Source organism: Dendrobates tinctorius, unplaced genomic scaffold, assembly GCF_039654945.1.
Source record: "Dendrobates tinctorius isolate UK_male_01 unplaced genomic scaffold, ASM3965494v1 ptg000049l, whole genome shotgun sequence".
Taxonomy (NCBI): Eukaryota; Metazoa; Chordata; class Amphibia; order Anura; family Dendrobatidae; genus Dendrobates; species Dendrobates tinctorius.
In genome coordinates this window covers 13,816,877-13,842,523 of record NW_027361717.1, presented here as the reverse complement: position 1 = coordinate 13,842,523, position 25,647 = coordinate 13,816,877, and the positions used below count along the sequence as shown (strand labels likewise).

The 25,647-nt window shown below is 44.7% G+C and overlaps 1 protein-coding gene across 1 annotated transcript; it reads left to right on the top strand.

The window, feature by feature from the left end:
• On the top strand, positions 1-25,585 carry LOC141091220 (alpha-1,4-N-acetylglucosaminyltransferase-like). The gene is made up of 2 exons (XM_073576645.1): positions 1-564; positions 25,016-25,585. Exons 1-2 carry the CDS (start codon positions 1-3, stop codon positions 25,583-25,585), a joined length of 1,134 nt encoding a protein of 377 aa, XP_073432746.1.
• Positions 25,586-25,647: the final 62 nt, after the last annotated feature.

Genomic DNA, 25,647 nt, shown 5'->3' with positions numbered 1-25,647 from the left:
ATGTTAAAAATATTGAGGATAGCAGTCTTCCTTCTTCTGGTGACCACCCTCGGGGTTTTTTTTGGAATCACCCACAAAGAGAGTGCATTTCTTTATTTGTCTTCCTTATCAAGAACAAAAATATTAAATGAATCAATTATGTTAATGAATAACATTTTCAGTCCCATTCATGGATGGTCAAATACCACAAATGTATTGAGTACGAAAGCATCAAAAGTTCAGGAAAAAATGTTACTGGAAACTCTCAATACATCTTTAAGCTCAAGGTTAAATATTGCTTTTGTTTCTCCATCTGAAGTATTAAAAGAAGGTGATGGCATCATATTTTTGGAAACAACAGATCGAATGCAGCCTCCTTCATTAGTTTTATGTGCTATAGAGTCTGCAGCTCGTGTGTACAAGAACCGACCAGTGGCCTTCTTCATGAAAGGATTAATCAGTAGCAACATAGAAACGGTGAAGAGACATTTCCAAGTGTTCTCATCCCTGAGGAACGTTTACTTCTTCCCCCTGAGGTTCGAGGAAGTGTTTGCTGACACCCCACTTCACGCATGGTATCAGAAGGTACCGTGCAGCAATATCTGACTTTTAATAGTAATTATTGTGACCAAATATAAAACAGAGATCATTTGTCTAGGATTGGCCGGGGGATGTGCAAGCTGTCCAGGCACACAGATGTCTCTTCTGAAGGTGTCATTTAACATGGTATAACCACTCGATCTTATGGCTAAAATAAATCTTAAAGGGGTTGTCCTCTACCTTGGTAACCCCTTCTCAATGCCTACCAAATTTTACGGACTATAAGACACACGGGACCATAAGACGCTCCCCAAATTTTGGGGAGGAAAATAGGCAAAACTTTTTTTGAAATGAAATGGTGGTACATCTTGTAGTCTCATTTTGCGGTAGCTTACCAGGGGGGTCGGTAGTGGGTCACAGGAGGAAGCGTTGCTTCTTTATGAGACTTGTGGCAGGAGTGGGGTGATGCTGGGGCTGGGGAGAAGGGGCATCTTGGCGCTGCGAGGCTGCGGGCCCTGGGTTACCTTCAGATCATAAGAGACACGCCTATTTTACCTCAATAATTTTGGGGAAAAAAGTGTATCTTATAATCCAATTAAAATGGTATGTTTGACCGCTGGCTATGGTATGTTTAACTGATAGTTCACAGTATGTTTGACTGACAGTTTATAAAGCATTGCAATGCCTTATAACAGTGATAAGATGGAAAAAAGTGAAAGTCCAATAGTAACGTAAGTTAAGTAAAAAAGTTAACAATTTTAAAAATATTTTTCTAAAAAGCAAAAAATAATTAAAAAAACAATCCAACATTTAAAACTGTCACATTAGTTATCACTTCATTGACTACCATAAAAAAATAAGAAAAAACAATGCTTTTTCATCATTCTGCCAAACCAAATGTGGAATAAAACACAAACAAAATGGCAAATGTATGCAAAAATGGGATAGCTGAAAACGTAATCTTGTCCCGCCAAAAAAGGCTACCATAATGCTCCATCAGCATAAAAATAAAAAAGTTATTGCTCTATAAATACAGCGATGCAAAAATAATTATTTTTTCTACAAATTAGTTTTTATTGTGTTAAAGCACCAAACATAGAAAATTGATATTAACCCCTTCATGACCTATGACGCCACACAGGCATCATGAAAACCTGTGCCATTATGACCAGTGATGCCTATGTGGCGTCATGAATTAATTGCCCTCCTGTGGGTCGGGTGACCGGGGTCACCGAAAGGCCACCCAATCCGCACACACAGGGGGCTTTGTACTTCACCACAGGGGGCGTGGCTTCGCCCCCACGTGTCTACGATCACTCTGATTGGCTGTTAAAAGTGAAATATTACAGTCCAGCCATGGCCGATGCTGCAGTAGCATCGGACATGGCTGGTGACACCGATCCGACCCCCCCACCGGTTAACAGGGCGATCTGCCCCCCGCCACTGAATGACAGCAGCGATGTGCCGACGCTGTCATCATCTGCTCCCCCTGCCTTCCCTCCACTCCCCCCACCTTCTGATTACCTCCCCTCCCACCCCCCGGTTCCTACCGAGTGCCGGTGTCACTCCCGGTGTCCCGCGGTCCCGTACTATGGGCGTCGTCATCTTGGAAAATGGCGGGCGCATGCGCAGTGTGCCCACTGGCAACAGATTCCATTCATTCATTTTTATCACTGTGATAAACTCTCACAGTGAACAAAATAAAATAAAAAGTAAATACCCCCCCCTTTATCACCCCCATAGGCAGGAAGTAATAATAAAGTAAAGAAATTATTTTTAATTTTATTTTTCCATTAGGGTTAGGGTTGGAATTAGAGTTAGAGTGGAATTAGGGTTAGGGTTGGAATTAGTTTTAGGGTTGGAATTAGGGTTAGGGTTGGAATTAGGGTTAGAGTTGTAATTAGGGTTAAGATTAGGGTTAGAGATGTGTTGGTGTTAGGGTTGGGATTAGGGTTAGGCTTGTGGTTAGGGTTATGGTTGGGATTAGGGTGAGGGGTGTGTTGGTGTTAGTTTTATGGTAAGGGTTGGGATTAGGGTTAGGGATGTGTTGGGGTTAGGGCTGTGGTTAGGGGTGTGTTGCGATAAGGGTTGGAGTTAGAATTGAGGGGTTTCTACTGTTTAGGCACATCAGGGAGTCTCCAAATGCGACATGGTGCAACCATTAATTCCAGCCAATTTTGCGTTCAAAAAGTCAAACGTTGCTCCCTCCCTTCCAAGCCCCGACATGTGCCCAAACAGTGGTTTACCTCAACATATGTGGTATCAGCATACTCAGGAAAAATTGCACAACAACTTTGGGGGTCTAATTTCTCCTGTTACCCTTGGGAAAATAAAAAATTGGGGGCTAAAATATTATTTTTCTGGAAAGAAAATTATTTTTTTATTTTCACGTCTCTGCGTTATAAGCTTCTGTCAAGAACTTGGGGGTTCAAAGTGCTCTCCAGACATCTAGATAAGTTCCTTGGAAGATCTAGTTTCCAAAATGGGGTAACGTGTGGGGGGTTTCTACTGTTTAGGCACATCAGGGGCTCTGCAAACATAACGACGACCGCAGACCATTCCATCAAAGCCTGCATTTCAAAACGTCACTACTTCCATTACGAGCCCTTATGTGTGTCCAAACAATGGTTCCCCCCATATATGTGGTACCATCTTACTCAGGACAAACTGGACAACAACTTTTGGGGTCCAATTTCTCCTGTTACCCTTGTGAAAATAAAAATTTGTGAGCTAAAAAAATCATTTTTTGAGGAAAAAAAATATTTTCTATTTACACAGCTTTGCGTTATAAACTTCTGTGATGCACTTAGGGGTTCAAAGTGCTCAACACACATCTAGATAAGTTCCTTGGGGGGGTCTAGTTTCCAAAATGGGGTCACTTGTGGGGGGCTGCACTGTTTAGGTACATCAGGGGCTCTGTAAATGTAATATGACGCCCGCAGACCATTCCATCAAAGTCAGCATTTCATAATATCACTACTGCCCTTCCGAGCCCCGACGTGTGCCCAAACAGTGGTCCCCCCACATATGGGGTACCAGCATACTCAGGACCAACTTATCCTGCTACCCTTGTGAAAAAAAAGTTGTGGGCTAAAAATCATTTTATTTTTGAGGAAAAAAAAAATTATTTTTTATTTTCACGGCTCTGCGTTATAAACTTTTGTGAAGCACTTGGGGGTTCAAAGTGCTCACTATGCATCTAGATAAGTTCCTTAGAGGGTCTAGTATCCAAAATGGGGTCATTTGAGGGGGAGCTCCAATGTTTAGGCACACAGGGGCTCTCCAAATACGACATGGTGTCCGCTAATGATAAGAGGTAATTTTCATTTCAGAAAGTCAAATGGCGCACCTTCCCTTCTGAGCCCTGCCGTGCGCCCAAACAGTGGTTCCCCCCCACATTTGGGGTACCAGCATACTCAGGATAAACTGGACAACAACTCTTGTGGTCCAATTTCTCCTGTTAGCCATGTGAAAATAAAAAATAGTGTGCTAAAAAATCATTTTTGAGGAAAAAAAATGTTTTTTTTTTAATTTCACTGCTCTGCATTATAAACTTTTGTGAAGCACTTAGGGGTTAAAAGTGCTCACTACACATCTAGATAAGTTCCATATGGGGTCTAGTTTCCAAAATGGTGTCACTTGTAAGGGGTTTTCACTGTTTAGGCACACAGGGGCTCTCCAAACGCGACATGGTGTCCGATAACGATTGGAGCTAATTTTCCATTCAAAAAGTCAAATAGCACTCCTTCCCTTCTGAGCCCTGCCGTGGTTTATGACCACATATGAAGTATCGGTGTACTTAGGAGAAATTGCCCAACAAATTTTAGGATCCATTTTATCCTGTTGCCCATGTGAAAATGAAAAATCTGAGGCTAAAAGAAAATTTTTGTGAAAAAAAGGACTTTTTTTATGGATCAATTTGTGAAGCACCTGGGGGTTCAAAGTGATCACTATGCATCTAGATAAGATCCTTGGGGGGGTCTAGTTTCCAAAATGGAGTCACTTGTGGAGGAGCTCCAATGTTTAGGCACACATCGGCTCTCCAAACGCAACATGGCAACCGCTACATATTCCAGCATATTTTCCATTCAAAAAGTCAAATGGCGCTCCTTCCCTTCTGAGCCCTGCTGTGCACCCAAACAGTGGTTTATGACCACAAATGAGGTATCGGTGTACTCAGGAGAAATTGCCCAACTAATTTTACGATCCATTTTATCCTGTTGCCCATGTGAAAATGAAAAAATTGATGCTAAAAGAAAATTTTTGTTGGAAAAATTAAAATGTCCATTTTTTCTTTCCACGTTGCTTTAGTTGCTGTGAAACACCTGAAGGGTTAATAATCTTCTTGAATGTAGTTTTGTGTAGCTTGAGTGGTGCAGTTTTTAAAATGGTGTCACTTTTGGGTATTGTGAGGTGGTCCCTTAAAAAAAATGGTTTTGTAAATTTTGTAAAACTGAGAAATCGCTGGTCAACTTTTAACCCTCATAACTTCCTAACAAAAAAAATTTTGCTTCCAAAATTGTGCTGATGTAAAGTAGAAATTTGGGAAATGTTATTTAGTAACTATTTTGTGTCACATAACTCTCTGGTTTAACAGAATAAAAAATCAAAATTTGAAAATTGTGAAATTTTCTAAATTTTCACCAAATTTCTGATTTTTTCACAAATAAACGCAAAAATTATCGACCTAAATTTACCACTAACATGAAGCCCAATATGTCATGAAAAAACATTCTCAGAATCGCTAGGATCCGTGGAAGCGTTCTTGAGTTATTATCTCATAAAGGGACACTGGTCAGAATTGCAAAAAATGGCCTGGTCATTAAGGTCAAAATAGGCTTGGTCATTAATGGGTTAATGTGGTATCGCTGTAATCGTACTGACCAAAAGAATAAAGCTGCATTATCAATTTTACCACACGTGGAAGGTATTAAAAAAATTCCTGAATTGCTTTTTTTTATTATTCTGCCTCCCAAAAAATCAGAATAGAAAGTGATAAAAAAAGTCATGTTCCTGAATATGGTACCAATAAAAATGTCACCCATCCCGCAAAAAGTAAAAAGCCCTCAAATGACTCTATTGGTAGAAATATTGAAAAATTATTTCTCTCAAAATATGGCTATCCAAAAACTAGTTTTAGCAAAAAGAAAGCATCTTTAAAGTGTCAAACATAAAAAAACTATATAAATCTGGTATCACTGTAATTGCACCAACCCGAAGAATAAGGTTACCTCATTACTTATACCAAACGAGAAATGGCATAAAAAAATAAATAAAGCCAATTCTTCACCTGCTGTTGATTTGTTCATTCTGACTCCCAAAGATTGCAGTAAGGCTTGGTGCACATTTATCCTCCGCTCTACGTTGAGCTCTTACACTGGAGTTTCTGTGTAAATCTCTGAAATACATGATTCAGACAGAACGTCCAGCAGGAGATTCCCTATACTGAGGCAAATGAAGTGACTTTGGATATTGTATGACCAATGATCTGGTGCTGTCTGTCTATTTAGGTGTATATAAAAGTGTGGTCAGCTAGAGTTTTCTGCACTTATGAAAAGTCGAACACCTATGAACAGTGGCCAGACGAAGTCCAGAGTAACTCTGCTGACTCATTATGGTAAATGCATTCATATGGGGTTTCATCTTATGCTCATCATTTGGAGATTTAGATGGAAACCTCAATATAAGTGCTCTGCGTAGAGCGCCAATAAAAGCTTCAACTAAATCCACAAGAAAAGCAAGTCCCCACACAAGTCTGTCATCTGTTAATGGAAATATAGGGCGCTTCCAAGTTTCTGGTAGTAAAATGGCTCTGGAAAACCACTTTGGCTCTTCATCCCCCAAAAGAAATCCAATTAATTCTGCACTCCCAAATCCAAATGCCTCCATCTCTTCAGGGAACCACCATGTGCCTAAACAACATTTAGCATCTACATGTTTGGCATTTCTATAGAAATGAGAGCCCACCTAATTTACAGGTGCATGTCTCCAGAAGCACGATCTGGGCATAATGCATTGGACACTACAATGTGCTGGGCAGTGGGCACTACAATACAAGTGCACTACAATAGTAGATTTCCAATTTTGACTCTAAAACATCCACTGCTGCTTGTTTCTGGAAATATCCTTAACGTCAAATCATCACTACATCTGTAGATAAATTCTCTAAGGGGTATAATTCCAAAATGGGGTCACTTGAGGGGGTATTCTGCTCTTCTCGCACCTAGGGGCTCTGTATATGGATTCTGCAAGCTAGTCAAGGAAAATCTATGCTCCAGGAAGCAGGTAGTGCTCCAGGAGGCAAGTGTCATGATCCATGCTGGATCAGGACATATAAAAAGCACAGGTAACCATTTTTTTTCCTAAGCTGTGCTTAAGGTTGGTTTTTGCCCCCGGTGGCCATTAAGATTATTGCACTGTGGTGTCGTTTGTTCTAAGTTTACCTCATGGTGGTGGTGAGAGTCATTGCACTCTAGTTTCTTTAGTTAAGTGCACATGATTATTATGCAGGTGTGATTGCTGGCTGTGCTATAAAAGAGTCACAGGTGTTGCAATCAGTGTTGGTGATAGTGTTCATTTCAACCATCCTTGGTGGAGGAAGGAGCAGGAGAGCGTTCCTTGCAGAACTGTCTTAGCCTGGTGTGAAAGGAGTCATATGGGATTTCCTTGTAGCTCTGACAGAGCTTGGTGGCAGCGATTCAGGAGGAGAGCTGCATGCTGGTGGTGGACTCTGTTGCCAGGGGCAAGTGCAACAGAGTAAAGCTAAGTGGTATCTCCCTGTTTGTGTTTTTCCTTAGTGTGTATTAGTACAGCGGTGGGGCCAGTTCCTGCGCCACCCAGCTCCCTTGCAAGGGATAGGTGTAGGGTGGGCTAGGGCGACATGTTCCTGATCGGCGCCCAGTGCGGAACCGACATAGGGAACGTTAGGAGCATTAGGGACACTGATTCAGGGGAGTGCAGGAGGTCTCCACGTCCCCTTTCCCTATCGCAGGGTCCACCATTGTAACTGTTTCCCTTCCCTTTGTCTTGTTGTTTTAGTTACCGGCCTGCGAGCCGTGTCACACAGGACAGTATCACGTGCCGCGTCCTGTTGTTCTAGATACAGGCCTGCTGGTCGTGTCACACAGGACGGGTCCACAAGACAGCAAGTAACACTTGGACCCTCCTGAGTCTCACCATGTGGCTAAGCAGTACTCTACAGCTACATATGGGGTATTTCCATTTTCAGAATAAATGGTGTGACAAAATTGATGTCATTTTTACCCATTTCCCCTTGATAATTTTTTTGTGGTAAAAATGTAGTTATTTTTTGTTCACAACCCAATGGATAAACTTCTGTGACACACCTATGGTGTCAATTAGATCACTGCCCCTTAGATGAATTGATTGAGAGGTATATTTTGTAAAATGGCATCACTTATGGGAGGTTCTGCTGTTAAAGCACTTCAGGGGCACTTTCAGTGGGTCATGGCAGCTGCAAACATTAACAGTAAAATCTGTAAACAATTATGGCGCTCCTCACCTGTTGAATTTTGAACTGTGCCTCAAAAGTAGTTCTGGATTACAAGTAGTGTATTGGTGTTCTCAGGAGAAATTGCACAATAAACCGAGAGGTCTATTTCTTCCTATTAATTCTCATAAAAATTTAAAATTTGGGTCTAAAGCATAATTTTAGCAGTAAACATTTAATTATTCTTTCTTTACAGCACAATGGTATACATTTCTGTGAGGCACATGTAGTGTCAACTTGCTCACTGCACCCCTAGGTGAATTCCTTGAGGGGTGAAGTCTGTAAAATGAGTTCACTTACAGAGGGTTCTGCTGTTCTGGCAAGTCAGAGTCTTTTCCAATGTGACATTGAACCCTCAAACCATTCCAGCAAAATCTGAACTCCAATATGGGGCTTCTTCACGTCTGAGCTTTGCACTATGCTTCAAAAGAAGTTTTCAGCCACATATAGGGTATCGGTGTACTCAAGAGAAATTACACAACAAACTGAAGGGTCCATTTTGCTCCTGTTACCCTTGGGGTAAAATCAACATTTTTATGGGAAACATTTATATTTTCATTTTCACAGTTCAACGTTATAACTAGAGTTGAGCGAAAGGGGTCGAAAAATTTCAAAAGTCGCCGACTTTTAGCAAAGTCGGGTTCCATGAAACGAAACCCGACCCTAGGATGAGGTCGGCCACGAGGTCGGCGACTTACGCGCCAAAGTCGCGTTTCAAAAGTTTGTTTTGCGCTCTTTTTCAGCCAATCAGGATCCACGGACACTGTGGGCAACGTGATGACATAGGCACGGGTCACCACCATCTTTCAGAAGGGCATGCAAGTGATTGGATTGCTTTGGTGGGTGTCACAGGGGGTATAAAAGGGCGTGCACGCCGACCGCCATCTTACTTCTGCCGATCTTAGCATAGGGAGAGGTTGCTGCTGATTCTGTAGGGAGAGTGTTAGGCAGGGAAGAAGAAAAAAAAACTGCTTCTGCTGCTAGCGATTGTGCCTGTACAACACACCAGTCACTGTGTGTGCAGTGCAAGGGGAGGCTATATTGTGGTGTATCAGTGGTGTTGGTTGTTGGGCTGCCTTCTAAGGCTTCCTGACAGCTGCATTGCTGTTTACCCACTGCTCTGCAAACTGCTTTTTTAAAAGCAATCCCAATTTTTTTTTTTGTCCTGCTGAGGTACTGAGCTGCAAACTGCTTTTTTAAAAGCAATCCCAATTTTTTTTTTTGTCCTGCTGAGGTACTGAGCGTGCATGTTTTCACACCATACAGCGGTGTACGCTCCTCACACAGTACCGTGTAACGGCTGTTATCACAGCCACAGTGAAGCTATGTGTGTCACTCTGTGAGAATAAGTCGAGGACATGTTCCGTTCTTACAGACCTGCACTCTAGGGAGATTCCTACTCTGCCCAATTCTACATACACCTTGTAGTTTGTGATACACTAGCCAATTTCTGCCTGTGACATAGCGCTGTGATATTCAGTGGGCCTCACACAATCCAAAAGTGTCCAGTGTCCACAAGTGTCTGCAGAAATTCAAAATCTCCCTTATCCTCTAGTCACTTTGGTCACAGCTGTGCCATCGAGCCTGTGACATAGCGCTCAGATATTCAGTGGGCCTCACACAATCCAAAAGTGTCCAGTGTCTGCAGAAATTCAAAATCTCACTTATCCTCTAGTCACTTAGGTCACAGCTGTGCCATCGAGCCTGTGACATAGCGCTCAGATATTCAGTGGGCCTCACACAATCCAAAAGTGTCCAGTGTCCACAAGTGTCTGCAGAAATTCAAAATCTCCCTTATCCTCTAGTCACTTTGGTCACAGCTGTGCCATCGAGCCTGTGACATAGCGCTCAGATATTCAGTGGGCCTCACACAATCCAAAAGTGTCCAGTGTCTGCAGAAATTCAAAATCTCACTTATCCTCTAGTCACTTAGGTCACAGCTGTGCCATCGAGCCTGTGACATAGCGCTCAGATATTCAGTGGGCCTCACACAATCCAAAAGTGTCCAGTGTCCACAAGTGTCTGCAGAAATTCAAAATCTCCCTTATCCTCTAGTCACTTTGGTCACAGCTGTGCCATCGAGCCTGTGACATAGCGCTCAGATATTCAGTGGGACTCACACAATCCAAAAGTGTCCAGTGTCTGCAGAAATTCAAAATCTCACTTATCCTCTAGTCACTTTGGTCACAGCTGTGCCATCGAGCCTGTGACATAGCGCTCAGATATTCAGTGGGCCTCACACAATCCAAAAGTGTCCAGTGTCCACAAGTGTCTGCAGAAATTCAAAATCTCCCTTATCCTCTAGTCACTTTGGTCACAGCTGTGCCATCGAGCCAGTGATATAGCGCTCAGATATTCAGTGGGCCTCACACAATCCAAAAGTGTCCAGTGTCCACTAGTGTGAGCAGAAATTCAAAATCTCACTTATCCTCTAGTCACTTTGGTCATAGCTGTGCCATCGAGCCTGTGACATAGCGCTCAGATATTCAGTGGGCCTCACACAATCCAAAAGTGTCCAGTGTCCACAAGTGTCTGCAGAAATTCAAAATCTCACTTATCCTCTAGTCACTTTGGTCACAGCTGTGCCATCGAGCCTGTGACATAGCGCTCAGATATTCAGTGGGCCTCACACAATCCAAAAGTGTCCAGTGTCCACAAGTGTCTGCAGAAATTCACAATCTCACTTATCCTCTAGTCACTTTGGTCACAGCTGTGCCATCGAGCCTGTGACATAGCGCTCAGATATTCAGTGGGCCTCACACAATCCAAAAGTGTCCAGTGTCCACTAGTGTGAGCAGAAATTCAAAATCTCACTTATCCTCTAGTCACTTTGGTCACAGCTGTGCCATCGAGCCTGTGACATAGCGCTCAGATATTCAGTGGGCCTCACACAATCCAAAAGTGTCCAGTGTCCACAAGTGTCTGCAGAAATTCAAAATCTCACTTATCCTCTAGTCACTTTGGTCACAGCTGTGCCATCGAGCCTGTGACATAGCGCTCAGATATTCAGTGGGCCTCACACAATCTAAAAGTGTCCAGTGTCCACTAGTGTAAGCAGAAATTCAAAATCTCACTTATCCTCTAGTCACTTTGGTCACAGCTGTGCCATCGAGCCTGTGACATAGCGCTCAGATATTCAGTGGGCCTCACACAATCCAAAAGTGTCCAGTGTCCACAAGTGTCTGCAGAAATTCAAAATCTCACTTATCCTCAAGTCACTTTGTTCACAGCTGTGCCATCGAGCCTGTGACATAGCGCTCAGATATTCAGTGGGCCTCACACAATCCAAAAGTGTCCAGTGTCCACAAGTGTGTGCAGAAATTCAAAATCTCACTTATCCTCTAGTCACTTTGGTCACAGCTGTGCCATCGAGCCTGTGACATAGCGCTCAGATATTCAGTGGGCCTCACACAATCCAAAAGTGTCCAGTGTCCACAAGTGTCTGCAGAAATTCAAAATCTCACTTATCCTCTAGTCACTTTGGTCACAGCTGTGCCATCGAGCCTGTGACAAAGCGCTCAGATATTCAGTGGGCCTCACACAATCCAAAAGTGTCCAGTGTCCACAAGTGTGAGCAGAAATTCAAAATCTCACTTATCCTCTAGTCACTTTGGTCACAGCTGTGCCATCGAGCCTGTGACATAGCGCTCAGATATTCAGTGGGCCTCACACAATCCAAAAGTGTCCAGTGTCCACTAGTGTGAGCAGAAATTCAAAATCTCCCCTTTCCTATAGACACCTTGTACCTTGTTTTACATTACTATATAGTTTGTTGGATTTTGTCTACATTTCTACCAAAAATGAGGAAGGCTGGTGGAAGAGGCTGTGGAATTGGGCGGGGGTTGGCAGCTGGTAATGATGGTGTTGGTGGTGGATCTGATGGTAGTGGCAAGAGCAAAATAAGACCGAATGCAGGAGGTGTTGAGCCTGCGTCATCGTCTGGCTCCATAAGGCTTCGAAGGCTTAGTTTTCTAGGAGTTGGCAAACCGCTTTTAAAGCCAGTGCATCAGGAAAAAGTTTTGTCTTACATTGCTGACTCAGCCTCCAGCTCTATCGCCTCCTCTTCTTCAGTTGTAAAAAGTAAAAGCACTGAGTCGTCATTGGAGGCTCATGTTCATGAACCACACCTTTCCTTGTGTCCTTCATCCCAACCAAGATTGAAGGATGACGCAGGCCATACTACTGATTACTCCATGGAGCTGTTTTCACATACCATGCCTGGATTATCAAGTGAAATGGTGAATTACCCAGGCCAAGATGAATCTGACATGGAGTGCACTGATGCACAGCCTCTGATGGATGATTCTGCTGGTACATTCACTCAGAGCACTACATTGTCCTCGCAGTATACAGAGCCAGATTCTGACCCTGATGAGACTCAGGTGCCCCTTCCCGCACACTATACCACCATACACGGTGACACAGAGGAAGGTGCACATGACATTGAAGAGGAGGTGATGGATGACCCAGTTGTTGACCCAGATTGGCATCCATTGGGGGAAGAGGGTGCTGCTTCCAATAGCTCAGATGAGGAGCATCCACAGCAGACATCGACATCGCAACAGCTGTTATCTGGCAGGCCCGGAGCACTCCAAAGACAGGTTCCAAACATCAAAAGAGTTGCTGGACAGCTTGTCCAGAGGGTCAAAAGATCACAGCGTGCTAGGCCGCAAAATGTCTGCCAAAGTAGGAAGAGTGCAGTGTGGCACTTTTTTGAACAAAATCCTCATGATCAGGCCAAGGTTATCTGTAAGAAGTGCGCAAAGACCTTTAGCCGAGGGAAAAATCTGAAAAATTTGAATACCAGTTGCATGCTTAGACATTTAAACACCATGCACTTGCAAGCGTGGACACAACACCAAACCTCAAGTGCCACATGTGCAACTGATCACAACGAAGGTAGTCAGCAATGCTACATTGTTTCCCCCACTGTAAGCCCACCGGTTAGCACAGCAGCAAATGTTGAGGTGTCGTTGCAAGGCCACAGCAGTCAGGGAATCCCACTGTTATATCAACGAAAGACTGATTCTAGGCCATCAGAAAGAACACCAACTTCATCACCATCATCAACCCTCTCTCAGTCCTCCCTGTCCACCGCTACTTCCACCATATGCAGCTCTCAAGTCCAGCTCACCCTCCCAGACACTATGAGTAGGTCAAGAAAGTACTCAGTCTCTCATCCGCGTACACTGGGTTTGAACGCCCACATTGCCAAACTAATCTCGTTTGAGATGATGCCCTTTCGGTTGGTGGAAAGTGCAGCTTTCCGCGAACTCATGGCCTATGCAGTACCACGCTATGACCTACAAAGTCGCCACTTCTTCTCTCGCAAAGCCATCCCAGCCCTCCACCATCATGTGAAAGACCGCATTGTCCATGCACTCAAGCAGTCAGTGAGCGGAAAGGTGCACCTCACAACTGATGCATGGTCCAGTCGGCATGGCCAGGGCCGTTACGTGTCCATCACTGCGCACTGGGTTAATGTGGTGGATGCAGGGTCCACAGGGGACAGCGGTGGTGGGACAGTGCTGCCTAGCCCACGGTGTAGGAAACAGTTGGCTGTAGGCGTTCGACCCTCCTCCTCCTCCTCCTCCAGAAGCGAAAGCTCGTCCACAGAGCGCAGTTGTACGAGCACTCCATCTGCAGCTGCCACTGTTGCACACGAGGTGTCCCCCTATCGAGCAGCTAGTGGAAAGCGTCAGCAGGCTGTGTTGCAGATGATGTGTTTGGGTGACAGACACACCGTCGAGGTGCTGGCCGAGTACTTGAAGTGACAAACTGAGTCATGGCTGGGCAGTGTACTGTACATCTTGAGGCAGGCAAGGTAGTTAGTGATAACGGCCGTAATTTTGTGGCAGCCATAGCCCTTTCAAAACTCAGCCACATACCTTGCTTGGCTCACACCTTGAACCTGGTGGTGCAGTGCTTCCTCAAAAATTATCCGGAGTTAACAGCCCTGCTCCAGAAGGTGCGAAGACTGTGCGCGCATATCCGCCGGTCGCCTGTACACTCCGTTCGTATGCAGAAGCTGCAGCGATTGCTCCACCTTCCCAACCACCGCCTCATTATCGACATTGCAACAAGGTGGAACTCCACCCTGCACATGGTGGAGCGGCTGTGCGAGCAGAGGCAGGCCATAATGCATTTGTGGGAGGATACATGGCCAGGCACTTTGAGAGCAGACATGGAGTTGACAGGTGTGCAGTGGTCGAAGCTGAAAGACCTCTGTAAAGTCCTTCAGTGTTTTGAGGAATGCACACGGCTGGTAAGCGCAGACGACGCCATCCTAAGCATGAGCATCCCACTTATGCGTCTGCTCATGCAAACTTTGACGCACCTTAAGGAGCAGGCTTCTGCAGCCAATGTTGATGAGGAGGAAGAGGAGGAGGGAATCCTTGATGACATTCAGCCATTGTCTGCTCAGGGACCTCTCCTGGACGAGGTGGAGGAAGAAGAGGAGGAGGAGGAGGATGATGGGGATGATTACTTAGGGGAGGAGGATGCATCTCGTGGGGCAAGTGAAAATGTTGGCGTGGCAAGGTCTGGTACAGGGTTTGTGCGTGACTGGAGGGATGTGGATTTGCCAGAAAGTGCTCCTCCAACCAGCACTCGCAGTGCATCATTGACACCGGGAACATTGGCCCACATGTCAGATTATGCCTTGCAGATCCTAAAAAGGGACCCCCGCATTGTCAAAATGATGAACGATGACGACTACTGGTTAGCCAGCATCCTGGATCCACGCTATAAAGGCAAATTACAAAACATCATGCCACAGGAGAACCTTGACCTAATATTGGCTAATAAACAAGCAACTCTGGTAAATCGGTTGCTTGAAGCATTCCCAGCACACAGCAGCGGTGATGGTTCTCACACGAGCCGTACGGGCCGGGGTCAGCTTGGCAGAGGTGTTCGTGGTGCACACAGCAGAAGTGGCGTTGGAGACAGGGGTTTCATGACAATGTTGTGAACTGATTTTTCAAGTACCGCTCACACAACTGGTAATATTGCATCGATGGAAAGTGACAGGAGACAGCAGTTGTCAACTATGGTTACAAACTACTTTTCCTCCCATATCGATGTTCTCCCACACAGGTCATTCCCCTTTGACTATTGGGCCGCTAAACTGGACACCTGGCCTGAATTGGCCCAATATGCCTTACAGGAGCTCGCTTGCCCAGCTGCAAGTGTGCTATCGGAAAGAGTCTTCAGTGCAGCTGGATCAATCCTGACAGAAAAAAGGACCCGTCTGTCAACCCAAAATGTGGATGATCTAACCTTCATTAAAATGAACCACGCATGGGTTTCCAAGGATTTTGTCCCACCTTCCCCTGATGACACATAGGGTGACAGAAAAATGGCTTGCTTTGGTCCACCTCTTCCTGGGACTTGATCTATTTCACCTTTTGCATCAGCTGAATGTCCAACATCAACATATGCCACTTTCTAAAACTCCCTAACTGTGCTGCCTCCCCCTCCCATGGCTGGGGTCACCACCTAGCGCACGACACCGTGCGAGTGCCGTTGCCCTGGACAGGTGGGTAGGCCGACTCTTGGGCGCGGGCACTGGCACAGGGTCCCTCATAGTGCAATCAAGTGTCTCTGACGGTGGTGGTGCACACCCGCCGTCAGACACACCGCCGTACTATGAGTGGCCCAGTGCCAGTACCGACGCCCACGAGTGGGCCCCCCTTGCTTGGGCAGGGCCCCAGCATTTGCAATCTTTACCTCTCCCTGCTCCTCCGCTGTGTAGTCTGGGCCGTCAAATCCATACTGTGCCTGACACCGTTTGAGCCTGCCTCCTGATGTATAGACATATATTTTGAATGTGTACGCTATCCATACATGTTATCTGGGGATACGGTACCCTTTCTCACCTTTGTGCAATCACGTGCAATCCATACTGGGCCTAACACCGTCTGAGCCTGCCTCCTGATGTATAGACATATATTTTGAATGTGTACGCTATCCATACATGTTATCTGGGGATACGGTACCCTTTCTAACCTCTGTGCAATCACGTGCAATCCATACTGGGCCTAACACCGTCTGAGCCTGCCTCCTGATGTATAGACATATATTTTGAATGTGTACGCTATCCATACATGTTATCTTGGGATACGGTACCCTTTCTAACCTTTGTGCAATCACGTGCAATCCATACTGGGCCTAACACCGTCTGAGCCTGCCTCCTGATGTATAGACATATATTTTGAATGTGTACGCTATCCATACATGTTATCTGGGGATACGGTACCCTTTCTAACCTTTGTGCAATCACGTGCAATCCATACTGGGCCTAACACCATCTGAGCCTGCCTCCTGATGTATAGACATATATTTTGAATGTGTACGCTATCCATACATGTTATCTGGGGATACGGTACCCTTTCTAACCTTTGTGCTATCACGTGCAATCCATACTGGGCCTAACACCGTCTGAGCCTGCCTCCTGATGTATAGACATATATTTTGAATGTGTACGCTATCCATACATGTTATCTGGGGATACGGTACCCTTTCTAACCTTTGTGCAATCACGTGCAATCCATACTGGGCCTAACACCGTCTGAGCCTGCCTCCTGATGAATAGACATATATTTTGAATGTGTACGCTATCCATACATGTTATCTGGGGATACGGTACCCTTTCTAACCTTTGTGCAATCACGTGCAATCCATACTGGGCCTAACACCGTCTGAGCCTGCCTCCTGATGTATAGACATATATTTTGAATGTGTACGCTATCCATACATGTTATCTGGGGATACGGTACCCTTTCTCACCTTTGTGCAATCACGTGTAATCCATACTGGGCGTGAGAACGGCTGGAGAGCTGTTAAGCAAGCTACAGCACCTGTGGTTTGCATACGTAAGTTTTTCATTTTTTCAGGAATGACGGTTAGGCCTAATTCCAGAACTGTGGTTGACCTGCACTTACTGGGAAATCATTGTTCGCGGGTAATAATTGTAATCAGTGATCCCCATCACTAACGTTGTTCAGCGGGTTATCTGCACCTGTAAGCGACAAACGCTGGCCTTTTCAGTGTAGCGCACATGCAGCCACGGACATGTAAGGGCATGACACACCAGTTATTGGCCAATCTCATGTGCCAGAGCCTCACGTGTCCCTCTAGTAAGCCGGACTCGGACCGCGGGGCATGACGGAGTCTCGTTCGTTAACGGAATTAAGCTTGCAATGTGTGCATCTGTTCTGTAGCTGGCATGGTTGAGGTTTCCCAGGTGGAGTCGAATTTAACCGTAGGCTCCACTCCTGGTGGTGCCCTTCTGGACATTCCTTTAAGGTCCAGCTTTGCAACCATACTGCCCACGTAAAACAAACACTTTGCCTTCATGAACACTGTTTGGAGGGTCATGACTCGTGGGAATAACGCCGCCCAATCAGTTAACCTGCTAGAGAGATCGTTCGTTGCTCCCAAGCATGACATTACACTCCCTAGGAAGAAGGTAATGCCACTGTGGCGACCGTACTCCTGGGGGCGACACAAGTGCACTGATGCCCAGCCACTGCTCGATGAATCTGCTGGTACATTGACCCAGACCACTACATTCCCCTCGCACGCTACACGGCCTGAATCTGACCCTGATGAAACTCAGGTTACCCTTCCCATATACTGTTCCATCTTACACGGTGACAAAGAGGAAGCTGCAGATGAAAGTGCAGGTTCGGCCCACTCGCCATCAGAAACACCACCGTACTATCAGGGGCCCTGTGCCAGTGCCGTCGCCAATGAGTGGGCCCCCCCTGCTTGCTCAGGATCACAGCACTTGCAAAGTTGAAATACTGTGCAGTGATATGGAAGATGGGGACGACGAGGAGTCCAGACAAGTACAGGGATTCCCTAGCGAGGAGACTTATTTGATTATTTTCAATGTTGGGACAGCAATTTTTGGGGAGCACTATACTCTGGAGAATGATAGATGGGGCCCACCATACACTGGAACATTCCAAAGGTGGACATCAGACACTGGAGCAGCATTTACAGGGCCCATTATACACTAGAGCATTAGAAATGGGGCCCATTATGTTTGTAGCATTATTTGGGCCCATAAGACATTGGAGCTTCATCCATGGGGACCAACATATACTGTAGCATTATGTGGAGCTCATCATATACTGTTTCAAACATTATATGGGACCAATGATTCTGTATGGAGAAATAGATGGGCCTCGTCATGAGATGTAAAAAGTGAAGTATTTTTCATTGTACTATACCGCTATTTCTCTGCCGTATCGGAGCATGATGAGTTGTGGTATGTGTTAAAGGGGCGCTCTTTCGCCCAGGGCACATGAAAACCTGGAGCCAGCCCTCCCCCCCACAACTGTAGCCAAATAACCCCCATTTTTCAGTGCGTAACTTGTATTATGAAGTTAATTAAGGTTGACAAGCTTAAGTAAGAAGAATTGATGCTTTTGGCATTCAAATGGGCACTGTTGGTGTGTTTCCTGTCCTCCTCTCACTGCCAACTTTTATTCCCCATTGACTTACATTGGGTTTCGTGTTTCGGTACGACCCCGACTTTTCCCTATAATCGGACGATCTTGCTCGACCCGACTTTTGGAAAAGTCGGGTTTCACGAAACGAAACGCGACCCTAAAAAACCAAAAGTCGCTCAACTCTAGTTATAACCTTCTGTAAAGCACCTAGGAGGATTAAGTGCTCACAATACGTCAATATTCCTTGAGGGGTTTAGTTTTCAAAATGGGGTCACTTGTGGAAGGTTTTCACTGTTAAGTATATTGGTGGCTCTCCAAACTCGACATGGCATCCACTAACAATTTCGGCCAATTTTGCATTCAAACAGTAGTTTACACCCACATATGGGTATGAGTGCAGTGATGATAAATTACACAACAAATTGTATTGTGAAATTTCTCCTGTTACTCTCGTTAAACAAAATCATTTGGGGACAAAGCAACATTTTTGTGGGAAAAAAATATTTTCACAAATTAATGTTAGAAATTTCTGTCAAGCCTCTGTGGATTCCAGGTACTCACCACACATCTAGATACATTTCTTGATGTGTCCAGCTTCCAAAATGGGGTCACATGTGGGAATTTCCACTGTTTCAGCACATCAGGGGTAGTCCAAAAGCTACGTGGTTTCCGCTAATGATACCAGCAAATTTTGCATTTAGAAACTCAAAAGGTTTGTGTTTAAAAAGGGAAATGGTGCCCCTTCCCTTATGAGCTTGAGATACATTCTTTGAGGGGGTCTAGTTTCCAAAATGGGGTTTCCACTGATTAGACACATCAGAGACTCTCCAAACGCTACACAGTGTCTGCTAATGATTCCAGAAAAATTTGCATTCAAAACATCAAATGGTGCTAGTGCTGAGCTCAGCCATGCGCCCATACAGTAGTTTTCCTCCACATATAGGGTATCAGCACACTCAGCAGAAGTTACACAACAAATTTATACAGCGCCTTGCAAAAGTATTCGGCTCCCTGAAACTATTCAACCTTTTCCCACATATCATGTTTCAAACATAAAGATACCAAATGTAAACTTTTGGTGAAGAATCAACAAGTGGAACACAATTGTGAAGTTGAATGAAATTTATTGGTTATTTCAAATTTTTGTGGAAAGTCAAAAACTGAAAAGTGGGGCGTGCAATATTATTCGACCCCTTTAGATTAAAGGTACTGTCACACTTAGCGATGTACCAGCGATCCCGACCAGCGATATGACGCGGTCAGGATCGCTGGTACATCGCTAAGTGGTCGCTAGTGAGCTGCCACATAGGCAGATCTCACTAGCGACATCGCTGGGGACGGATCGCTACTTACCTGTCACACCAGGCGATCCTGCGTCCTCCCGCCCGCGTCCACGCGTCGCTCGTCCTCACAGCCGAAAGCGCCGCAGGAAGCTGACGACGAGAAACAGTCCTGAAGGTTCTCGCGCGATCAGCGATAACCAGCGGGGGAGCCGGTCGCTGGTAAGTATCAGACACAGAGATATCGCTAGCAATATCGCTATAACGTCACTAGTTATAGCGATATTGCTAGCGATATCTCTTAGTGTGACATGCCCTTAATACTTTGTTGCGCCACCTTTTGCTGCGATTACAGCTGCAAGTCGCTTGGGGTATGTCTCTATCAGTTTTGTACATCGAGAGACTGAAATTCTTGTCCATTCTTCCTTGGCAAATGGCTCGAGCTCAGTGAGGTTTTCAGCTCTTTCCACAGATTCTCGATTGGATTCAGGTCTGCACTTTGACTTGGCCATTCCAACACCAGGATACATTTATTTGTGAATTATTCCATTGTATATTTTGCTTTATGTTTGGGATCATTGTCTTGTTGGAAGACAAATCTCAGTCCCTGTCTCAGGATTTTGCAGACTCCAACAGGTTTTCTTCAAGAATGGTTCCTATGGATCCTATGTTTAAGTGTTCCCTTTATTTTTTTGAGCAGCACACATACTGTATATGTATATATCTTACATTGTTTCCTTTATTATGTATATTGCCATCTCTTATTACACAGTGCCCTCTCTTGTTATGTACACCTCCGTCCCTTACATATTGGATTATGTAGAGCCCTGTGTTTATTACATACCATCTTTTCTTGTTAGATATATAATGCATTGACGGCTGATGGAGCGTGGGAAAAGCTTCTTTTCTAATGGAGGATCTGAATGACTGGTCGTCTGGTCACCAGCTGCTCCATCAGAAGTCATTTCTAAGATAGTGGACTATGTAATAAAAGGGGGCGCTGTGCACCACTCACCTCTACACACACACACACAACACTCACACAAAGCACCACTCACCTCTCCGCATGATCCCCGCAGCACTTTCCTGAAGCATCTTTATTGCCGGTAGCTTCCTCTCTCTGACACAGAAGCGCTCAGAATACTGATGTCATCCAGCCATGCTGCTCTGTCAGATAGCAAGCGTGAGCAGGAAGCAGAGGACCAATCTGTACAGCTCCGCTCGGCTGCCACTTTCTGCTATAGGCAGCAGAGCTGCAGGGATTGCTCCCTTCATGCCGCACATGAGGGCAATCTGTCCAGGGGCCCCATGGAGCCTTGAGGCTGGATAAACAGGTCAGATTGCCTTCAGTGTTAGCCACCCTGCAAGGGCCCCCCTCCGCCTCTGGGCCCTGGTGCAAGTGCACCAGCTGGACATATGGTATGTCTGCCCCTGGTCTGCAGTTACAGGAAGAAGGACTGGACCATGGGTCCAGAACACCTGTTCTGTGTTCAGGTCCGGAACTGTCTGGGCTGTCACCTCTGTTTTCGGGGTAAAGTCTAAGAGACCGGACCATTCTGGGTATCCGGGAGCAGGGGGTGTGGCTAAAATTTGGCAGCCTGACAGTGCGTGAAGTGGTCAGATTTGGTGGAAAGAGACAGCGCGCTGTGAGCAGGAGTGTGCACTCTGTCCCTGGAACATTTTTGCAGTGCAGGCCCATGCCCAAGCTCCTCTGCCGCTGACAGACGAGGATGTGAGGAGATACATACTGCGTGTCCGTCGTCGACTGCGAACCAAGATGCCCAGCGCTCCAGGTTTGTGAATAACACTCACATGTGTAAGGGGGTGAGTTAGAATTACCTTCATGCTTCCCTCCTTTTAATTGTCTTTCATTTGCTGCAAATGTCTATGGTAAATGCCTGCGGTACTGCTACATAGAAATATACAGTATATTATCGCTCATCTTTTATGGTATTGCCACATGTATATATGTGTTACTATTCTGCAGAGAACTGTATTATATTGTTTTGTGTTCCTTTAGTATAATATAATGTGACTGATGTTTACGTACAATTTAGGGTAAGGAAAGTGTATTCTTTTGGAGACATTAGAGGAAGGCACTTTATTATATAGTTACTATAGATAACGGTAGGTGTAGTTTCTTTGTGGGCCATTAGATGTGGGCATACTAGTGTGCACTGTAGGTATAGATTATAGCATGATTACAGAGGGTTAAAGTAGGAGGCGCTGCCGGGTAGTAAGACAGGAGTTGTAGGAAGTTAGCTCAGACAGGGCCAGGGTGCCCAAATATCCACATGGGCTATAAGCCTGGAGAGCTTGGCAGCCATGTAACGTTAAAGCACTGCAGCCCACGTTATTCACGGCCACTGTGCATCTTAGCAGTGGGCCAGAACAGGAAAGGAAAGATGTGGCAACTCATCGCCTGGGCAGATGCTTTTAGGGCAGGAGTCGGTTGGACTGAAGAGATTAAGATTAAGGTAGTAGGAGCTTCAACGAGATCAGTACAGATGCTTTACCAGAGACAACCAAACTTGGTGAAGATGATTTCAAGTCTGGGGTGAAACAGGCAGAAGGTATTGTCATCATGGCAAGGTCAGGCCAAGAAGGAACTGGGGAGCAGTCTAGGATGGTCTGGTCTGGGTGTGTACTGCACAGAAGCAACTGCCAGAAAGGGAAAGATGAGAAAACCAGTAAATGACATGATTTCCCAGATGTGCTCGATTGGATTCTGGTCTGAGGAATGGGCAGGCCAGTCCATAACATCAATGCAGGAACTGCTGACACATGTCATTCACATGAGGCCTAGCATTGTCGTGCATCAGAAGGAACCCAGGGCCCATTGCACGTGCATATGTTCTCACAATGGGTCTGAGAATCTCATCCCAGTACCTAATGACAGTTAGGGTACCTCTGGCTGCCACATGGAGGGCTTTGTGGCCCTCTAAAGAAATGCCTCCCTAGACCATTAGTGGCCCACTGCCAAATCTGTCATGCTGGAGGATGCTGCAGGCAGCAGAACGAACATTCTCCAGACTCTGTCACATCTGTCACATGTGCTCAGTGTGCACCTGCTCTCATCTGTGAAGAGTAGAGGGTGCCAATGTCGAAGCTGCCAATCTTGGTCTTCTCTGCCAAATGCTAATCACCCTGCATGGTGTTGGGCTGTAAGCACAATGTCCACTTGTGTACGTCGGGCCCTCATACCACCCTTATGGAGTATGTTTCTGACAGTTTGAGCAGACACATGGATGATAGTAGACTGCTCAAGTTCACTTTGCAGGGCTCTGGCACTTGCACAAAGGAGGAAGTTGCGGTCCAGCTGCTGGGTTTTCTCCCTCCAATGGCCAATGCCACGACTCCTGGTTTACTAGCCTGTCTCCTGGTATCTGCATCATGATTTGAACACTGTGCTGCAAGACACAGCTACCCTTCCTGCCACAGCTCACATTGATGTGCCATCCTGGATGAGCTGCACATCCTAATCAACTTCTGTGAGTTGTAGACACTGCTTCATGCTACTGTAAAGCATGTCTAGGTGTGAGAGCAATGACAAAATGCAAAAGTGACCAAACAACAACCAAAAAGTTGAAAACAGGGAAATCGTCTGTGGTCACTCCCTGCAGAACCACATTTCTGTCTGTTGTGTGTTCAATTTGCACAATAGCAGGAGCTATTGATTTACAGCCAGTGTTGCTTCATAACTGGTCAGGTTCAGTGTGGGTTTTGTGCCAAACATACCCTTTGGAATCATGGCCAAAATGTTCAACCTTAGTCTCATCAGGCCTTAATGGTTTCCCACTTACTGTACTTTTGGCAGATATGATGTTTTTTTAGAAAACACAGCCAGGATTCCTTGTTTTTCGTTATAAAAAAACCTTTTGTCTTGACACCCTATTCCACAGTCCTGACATGAAGAATATGAGAGATTGTTGTCGCTTGCAATACACATCCAGTACTTGTCAGAAATTCCTGAAGCTCCTTTTGTGTTGCTGTACGCCTATTAACAGATTCCAAAAACAAATTTTCTTCTTGTCTTTTCATCAAATCGTAAGGGCCAAACTGCTCCTGGTAATGTAAATTTTGTACCAAATTTAAGCCATTTCTTGATGACCACATTCCCAGTGTTCCGTGGTATATGTAATGCTTTGAAAAAAAAAAAATTTGTACCCTTTTCCTGACTGGTACTTCTCAACAGTGAGATCCCTTCGCTATGTTATAAACTGTTTACAGATCATGGCTTTTGCTCTTAAATGCAACTAAGAAAATGTCAGGAAAACCCTTCTTGAACAGCTGAGCTTTATATGGGGTTAATTAGAATCATTGTAAATTATTACCACTGTGAACAGACAACAATTTAACATGAGATGAAATGTGATTGGCTAATTCTAAACACAGCCACATCATTATAGGAGGGTTTTCACACTAGTGCAGTCACATTATTTTAGGTTGTTTATTTTTACTTCCTTTTGATTTCAAGTTGTTTCTAAATTGATTTTTACAGATTATGGGTGACATTAAAGATGGAAAAAATTCTGAAAGTTTTCCTCTTGTTATGCCATTGTTACATGACAAAATCTAGGCATTTTAACAGGTGTGTGTAGACTGTTTTATTCACTGTACATATCTGCTTTCCCAACCCACCTTAAAATTTAGGACAGTCTGTAGATATAGGATATTTTTTCCAGTATCTGTGAAAACAATATCTTTGAATCTGGTGGAGTGTGTAACGATTATTCCCATTTTAATTTTTGTTTATTTTAAAGCACCACTCCAATTGTTTTTTTATTGCAAGCGCTGGAGTGTTTCTTTTAATATAAGGCTTTATACCAACATACCACCGTCTTCACCTTCTATCGCCGCCGTTCCCTTCAGTCTCCAGCAGTTTCTGATGTCTCCAGTGTCTGATGGAGCGAACTGGAGGTCACTTAACAATGCACATCTCTGAGATCCTCTGTTTGGCTCTCATATTTTTGATCATTGTGATCATTACTTCTGGCCAGTCTTAAATTGTGATCACAAGATTGACAGGAGTAGCTTCAATAGAAGGTGAAGACGGTGGCAGATCTTAAATTAGAAGCACCACTCCAGCGCTGAAAAAAACAAAAATGCTGGAATGGCTCACTGTTGAATACGACTTACCATTTAGTAAACACACAGTATATCACTAATGCCACATCAAAAATTAAAATTTGCATAATAGTAATCTTATGTTGGCACAAACTTTCATGTATCCATTTTACTTTCAGATTAATTCACAACAGCAGTCATTCTGGACCCATGTCAGCTCTGATGCCTGCAGACTAGCATTGATCGGGAAGTATGGTGGCATGTATATGGATACGGATTTCATCTCAATACAAACCATTCCTGTCAAGGACTTCTTGGCTGCAGAATCTTCTCAATACTCTAGCAATGGTATTTTTGGGTTTTCACCTCATCATGATTTTACTCAGAAATGTTTGGAAGATTTTGTTAAAAATTATAACAGTAGAATATGGGGACAGCAAGGCCCACGCCTCTTTACCCGTATTTTAAAGAAGTTCTGTAACTTACCAAAATTTGTTGGTTCTGAAGATGCCATGTGCGGAAACTTTACATTGTTCAATCCCCAGCGTTTTTACCCTATAATTTGCCCAGAATGGAAAAAGTATTACAAGGTTTGGGACAAATTTCCATCTTTCAATGACTCCTACAGTTTGCATCTCTGGAACTTCATGAATAAGGAAAAATTAACTATGGTACCTGGTAGTAACACATTAGCGGAACACCTCTACAAACAGTACTGTCCTTTCACATATAATGCAACATTTAGCTGAACCTCTTTTTGTACATCAGCTCTGGTTATCCAGGTAATGGTTCTGAAATGACATAACAAATT